This window comes from Austrofundulus limnaeus, unplaced genomic scaffold, assembly GCF_001266775.1.
Source record: "Austrofundulus limnaeus strain Quisiro unplaced genomic scaffold, Austrofundulus_limnaeus-1.0 Scaffold454, whole genome shotgun sequence".
Lineage (NCBI taxonomy): Eukaryota > Metazoa > Chordata > Actinopteri > Cyprinodontiformes > Rivulidae > Austrofundulus > Austrofundulus limnaeus.
Genome location: NW_013952856.1, coordinates 375,117 through 381,934, shown reverse-complemented (window position 1 = coordinate 381,934; position 6,818 = coordinate 375,117). Strand labels below are relative to the sequence as shown.

At 37.2% G+C, this 6,818-nt stretch overlaps 1 protein-coding gene across 1 annotated transcript in view; it reads left to right on the top strand.

Moving 5' to 3' along the window:
* The window catches only part of samm50 (SAMM50 sorting and assembly machinery component), a 12,208-nt gene that overhangs the window by 3,494 nt on the left and 1,896 nt on the right, over window positions 1-6,818 (top strand). The window contains exons 6-14 of the mRNA XM_014025070.1: window positions 1,789-1,919; window positions 2,207-2,294; window positions 3,664-3,792; window positions 4,146-4,217; window positions 4,327-4,413; window positions 4,580-4,650; window positions 5,845-5,912; window positions 5,989-6,135; window positions 6,235-6,376. Coding sequence (XP_013880524.1) covers window positions 1,789-1,919; window positions 2,207-2,294; window positions 3,664-3,792; window positions 4,146-4,217; window positions 4,327-4,413; window positions 4,580-4,650; window positions 5,845-5,912; window positions 5,989-6,135; window positions 6,235-6,376 — 935 coding nt within the window. The remainder of the gene's footprint in view (window positions 1-1,788; window positions 1,920-2,206; window positions 2,295-3,663; window positions 3,793-4,145; window positions 4,218-4,326; window positions 4,414-4,579; window positions 4,651-5,844; window positions 5,913-5,988; window positions 6,136-6,234; window positions 6,377-6,818) is intronic.

The window sequence follows — 6,818 nt, the reverse complement described above, 5'->3', positions numbered from 1 at the left end:
AGTTGTGTAACTTATTTCTTTAAGGTGAAAACTGTTGAAAACAACAAGATTGTTTTGTCTTATTACACAAATTAATATCCAGCTCCACGTGTTTCTATTGATGTCATTTCCCCACTAGAAAAATGTGTGATGCAGGTCCATGGAGGGCAAATAAGTTTAAATCAAATAAACAAAAGAAGATGCAGTTAAAATCAATAAAAGGTATTTAAGCTACGTTTTGAACATCCAAAACACGTCCAACACTTGTTGGCTGCTTGTGCTCTTTAGGTCAGACGTGTGTCGGGAAGCTCCTCTGTTGTTTGAGACGCTGGGGGAACCGTCTGATGGGGGAACCGTCTGATGGGAGAACGCTGCTCGACCTAACACCGGTCTCTGTTTAATGGTGGATAAAATAAAGAAAGTGGTGCTACTTTATTTACTTTGAGCAAGCTAACGTCATGCTCACAATATAATTAATCCACCAGATAATTCAGAGGTGGTCTGTTCAGTAAATTTTACTCCAGGAGCTGCGAGGCTTGTTTTCAAGCTTCAGACTGAACTGAAGCAGCGGCTGCTGATGTCATTGCGCTCTTGCGCGATGCTGCGTTCAGGACAAGCATGGAAAACTCACCACTCTTATGCCAATACGGTCGCAATGATGCATTTAAGTACCGAAATGGAATTGCATGAACATTCACGTGGTGGTTATGTAATACAGCGAATCAATAATAAAAAAATCTGCGTCGACAAATTTACATAATCAACGTCATCGATTATTTCAACTAATCGGTGCAGCCCTAGAGTCGATCGTCAGATATTGTCCAAGATTAACCTTCAGGGTGGATATAGCTCCCTAGCAGCCTCACACTGAGGACCTATCCATGTCATCATTTACTCAGAATGCTTTGTGTGTAAATAAAATGGCCCCGTCCATATTAAAATACAGTATATTTAAAAAATTTACAAAACTAAACATCCTACTGTATTTTTACAGTTTTTATTTTACAGTTAAAATATATGTTTATCAAATAAAGTCTAATGTTACAACTAATCATGGATCCCTTTAAAGTAGAAAACCGGGGGTTTTGGTCTTAAGAAATGAATGAACCAATTGGCAGGCCGAACTTTGGTCACTTGCGGGCCAGATGTGGCTCGCAGGCCGCCAGTTGAATAGCCCTGTATTAGACTGTAAGTCTACAAAAATTAAGTAGGGCCTCTGGACGGGTTCTTCTTTGTTGAAAATATGTTTCATCTCTCCTCTAAGACACTTCTTTAGTCTGAGGAGTAACAGGTAAACTCAGATAAGCAGTGCCTCTATGGTGGACAAACTAGATTATTAATGATGACAGTCAAAACTGGTGTTCATATGCAAAAGAGGACCCTCAGCTTAACAACCAATCAGTAAGGCCTGATTATTCCTACTGTTCATAAAGATCCATCAGCCTAACAATCACTAGGGCCCTGATTTACCTGTAACTCTTCAGACTGGAGAACAGACAAAATGTTTTTTCAACAAAGAACAACCTGTTCAGAGGACTTATTTAACTTTTTTAGATTTTTCTGCCTGGATTATTGAGATGCATCAGAACAGACTGTGAGCTTCAGAGGCAGGAGTTGTTCACTGCTATTTGTGACAATAATTCTTCTAATGATTCAAACACAAAACCCTCATCTATCTTTTACGTATTGCTTGTTTTATCAAAATATGTTGTTACAGCCATGTTGTTTGGTATTTTTACATTTGCTTTGCTCCCTTACTGTGGTTTCTGCTAAAACTTTCTGATCAGTGTTGTTTTCCTGTAATTTCAGGTTCTTGTTATGAAGTCACCCAATGTTTTTGGTCGAGCAGAAAAACTGACATTCCAGTTCTCTTATGGTACCAAAGAGACCTCCTACAGTCTGTGCTTCTTTAAGCCTCAGCCAGGACACTTTGAACGCAAGTAAGTTATAAACAGGGTCATAAAACTAACGGGATAAAAACAAACACAACAATCAGTATTGATATCAATGAATTATGTTTGAATTGTCAAGTTCTACATGAGCATCTCTGTTTACAGAGAGGACATTTTCTTGTAGATCTTTTCACTACTCTATTTAAACAAATGCTTGATTCATGAGATCAGGGCAAACTTTGGTGTTATATTTAAAGAGTGACCCTTTTAATGCCGTTTATGTGTGATTTGTCAAAGCAAGGAAACTAAATTTTCCCTCTTCCTTCCACTTGCAGTGTGTCTGTCAATATGTACAAAGTAACAGGTCAGTTTCCATGGAGCTCACTGAGAGAGACTGATCGAGGTGTCTCTACAGAACTGAGTGTAAGCTGTATTTTCATATATCTTTCTACTTTTGGTGCAGCTAAGTATAATGTTTGGAAATAAAAACCTGTTTTTTGAGTCTTGACATGTGGTTGAAGTGAACTGAGAGTTAACTTAGTTTTTGTGGTAATTTAAAAAATGATGATATGGAGTGATAAGAGAAGGGATCAAAGTAACACAATGGCTTTCTCTAACCTGGAGTCTGTAGGAAACAATAACTTTAGACTTGCTGTTTTAGGCTTGTTGTTTCTTTGCCAGTTTTATTAACTTGACATAGTTGGAAGATATCATTGTGAATTGGTGTTCTTCCACCTTCTTAAGTGTTAACCTCTTAAGCCGCAAGGGGTTTCCTTGACGTTTTTGCTCAAAATACCATGCTGAAATGTAACTGAGTGTATCTCAGCATTTACAAACTGTCCTTAAATAATCTTGGTATCAAAATAAAGCTAACACTTGTGAGATTTCATCAGAAGTATTAAAACAGCTGCTGTGGTTTTAGAGCTATTGAGGATGGAACATATAAGATAAGATAAGATAAGATAAGATAAGATAAAACTTTATTGATCCCACAGTGGGGAAATATTCACATTACAGCAGCTCAAAACAGGACAGGGTGAGATAGAATAAAGAAAGATAAGTAAAAAAGACAAACGAAACAAAAAAACATATATACGTATATATGTATAATTTTTCACTCTCACCTGGATTTTTTTTTCATTAGACAGTATAAAACCTATTTACAGGGTTTTTCCATCCTAAAGTTATTTATTTTTTCTTACCTGCCTTAAAAGACTTGTTATTGAATGTTTGGTCCTTAGAAAAATTATCCAAACATGTATTTGTCACCATATATATTATATAAAATAATGAGAAATTATATTTGACTTCAGTTGGATCATATTCACTCAAAATCAAGTGGGAAAAAAACCTTTCAACACACTTTACAACATATTTAGTTATATACTTTGACTTGCTGTAAAAATAACATCAAATTTTTTTCCTTTACAGATTTGCTTGAATGCATTTACAGATTTGCAATGACACCATTTTGTACAGTTTGTTTACTTTCTGATTCAACTGCTTGACGTTTGAACTGTGTTTGGTGAATGTAAAAATAGTTTCCATGATCTTTTAGCCAAGAGTCCTAGGTTTCCTTTGATACCAAACATGTCCAGGTCCAACTGACATATCTGAAGTTAAAAGAAGTAAAAAATAAAAATAAAATAAATAGAAAACGGAAAAAGCTTTTTCGCCCCCGGTACCAGGGGCATGGGGCTCAAGAGGTTAAAAAAGACAAATGCTAATTTACTGTATGTGTTCTGGGATAAAACTGAAATCCAAACATGGTGTTTTGTGTTAAATTGACTAGTTCCCCCTGTGGAAGACCAGCCAGACCCTGAAGTGGGAAGGAGTGTGGAGGGAGCTGGGCTGCCTGGGTAACACCGCTTCTTTTAACATCCGTGAGGAGAGCGGCCATTCCCTCAAGTCCTCCCTTTCGGTATTTCTCCCTTTTTTTTTTTTCATTTTTTATTTATTTATTTTTTTACACCTAAGATTTCACCGGGAGATTCAAAATGTGTAGTTTCATAAAAGCCTCTGCCAGACAACAAAAGGTTTTCATTGTATTTTTTTATAACCTTTATTAAACCAGGAAGTCCCATTGAGATTAAAAACCTCTTTTTCAAGAGAGACCTGACCAAGATTCATTGTTTGGTTTTTAACAATTTAATTTCCATTAAAATGTCTTTGTGGCAAGTGGTGTAATTGAATTATTCTAAATATTCAAAAAGACACCTATTAAAAAACAAACAATGATGGTTACATGTCTGACCGGTGTTATTTTGTTTTCAGCACGCTATGGTCATTGACACCAGAAACTCTTCCATTCTTCCCAGCAGTGGTGGATTATTGAAGATCCATCAGGTTTGTTTAAAAAAAAAGACCAGCCATTTTTTCAAACACCACATGAAATAAGATTCCAGCTTATAATTATATTATTTTAACACAACGTCAACATTTTGTGTTTTTGTAGGAACTTGCTGGTTACACTGGGGGTGATGCCAGTTTCCTGAAGGAGGACTTTGAGATCCAACTTAACAAAAGTCTCTTCTGGGACTCTGTAAGAATTAGTATTTTAACATCTCAACCACTATATTATAAATTTCAATACAACTATTGTTGATAAATAAAGTATGAGCTCTAGGTGATCAGTGTGATTGTGTAGTGTACACAAGGCTCACAAATCTTTGTGTAGTTTATTATTACCATCTTGTTTGTCCCTTTAGGTCCTGTCTGCCTCACTGTGGGGGGGCCTGCTTTTACCTATTGATGACAAACCCACTTCTATAGCAGACAGGTACACAAACACTTTACATTTTAAACAAAAATATGGTTGTTGTTTTTTTTTTTTTTACTGTTGCTGCTTCAGTAAAATGAATTGCAGACAAAACCAGAATAACTGCAAGTGAAGTGTTTTTATAAATTTAATAAAAATAATATTGCATTAGTCTAAGAAAGAGCTTTTCTAGACATGCAAAGATGCCTTAGAATCAAATATGTTTGTATCATGTTGACAAATTTATTTGATGGATTCAGTCACCATCAGTGGTGTGACACTCAGAGTCTCCTGATAGTTCTCTTTACTTAAAAAAAAAAACATAATTTATTATCCCCCATTGCTTAAAGCAGAGGAGCCCAAAGTGGGGCCCGCAGGCCAAATTTGGCCCGCCAAGCCATTTCATTTGGCCCACCAACAGTTGCCAAAGTTACAAGGTTACCTGTTATCCAATAGGTAAAAACACAGTATTTCCATTGGTCAAATGACTATATGAAAGGGTTGTAGTGAAGGTAGTTTTCAGTCATGGTAATGACATATCTTTGATTTATTAGGATTAAACAAAAAACATGAAATGACAATAAATATTAAGATCAGATTTAACCCCACATGTAGATTTAAACACTTTATAAGGCCACAAAAACTCATATTTTATCAATTTATGAAATGTCCCATGAGCCTTTGCTATTTGAGCGTATGGCAGACTTTCTGCAAGTGCACAGACTAAAACAAGAGGACCATTGCACAGCTTAATGGTTAAAAATAAAGGACTTTACTTTAAAAAAGTATTTGTATTTCATGTATTATATAACTGCATTTGGCCCGCAGCCATGGATAGATTTTCATTTTGGCCCCCTCGGGGAAAATGGTTGGGCGCCCCTGGCTTAAAGGCAAAAGGTGGGCAGTAATGTTTTTGCTCATGTCTTTGTGTTTTTTGTTTTTTTGTCTTGTTAAAATGAGGGAAATGCAAAATCATGCATTTTTGAGAAATCCTTGAATCTCCTGCAGCATGTGGAGCTGCCTAAACACCTGCTGGTACAAAGCACCGCCTATTTTGTACACAGCTCCTCCCTGGAGCTCCTTCTGCAGCTGACCTCTCGCCCCAGTTTTTATCATTTTTTTAAATTTTTGCCTCACCAATTAGATGCAGTTATTAAAAAAGTACACATGCAGGTAGAATTTATAAAAATATGTTTCGCTTTACCTTTTTTATAGGTTCTATCTTGGTGGGCCCACTAGTATCAGAGGATTTAGTATGTATAGTATGGGTCCACAAAGTCACGGTAAGTTGTGACCGTGAGTGAGCAGCTCAGTCACCAGTCTGGATTTAGGTGTTTTATGATGATATTCTTATGGCAGGAGATTACCTGGGAGGTGAGGCATACTGGGCTGGAGGCCTCCACCTCTACACACCTCTGCCCTTCAGACCAGGCAGGGGAGGCTTTGGTGACCTCTTCAGAACCCACTTCTTCCTTAATGCTGGAAATCTTTGCAACCTCAACTATGGTGAGCAGCTGGGATCAGAGTCCTATTTAATCCCAAATGACTGCATCTGGTCCTGTCTTCTGTTTGTCTGAGGTGGTGTGTTTGTTTTTTTTTATGCAGGTGAAGGACCTCAGGCACATTTGAAGAAACTGGCAGAATGCATCCGCTGGTCGTACGGACTGGGCATTGTTCTACGGTTAGGAAACATTGCCAGGCTGGAGCTGAATTACTGCATTCCCGTGGGAGTCCAGAGTGGAGACAGGTAGTGTTGTTAGCACATCGAGTGTCGGCCAACAAGACTGCTAATTCCACATTTTAAATATAAAATGAAGGCTTTTAGAGCCCAGTAGAATTATTGACAGGTGGACACCAAAACTAGATCCTCAACTTTCACATTAGTTTTCAACAGAGCGTTAAGGCCATACAAAGACATACTCTATGTATATATTAGGGGTGCAACGATACAGGAAATTCACGGTTCGGTTCGATACTTTAGTCTCACGGTTCGATATTTTTTCGATACAAAAAAGAGAAATTTCCATGCCCCTTTTAACTTGTAATTTATTTATATTAATTATGAACATTTGTTTAACCTCAAAAATACAGTTTTTTAATTAAATGTTGCTGAAACAGCAAGTGGATCTGCACTCAAAAATGCAGCCTAGGTGGAGTAGTCGAGCACAGATCCACTGATCCTTCAACAC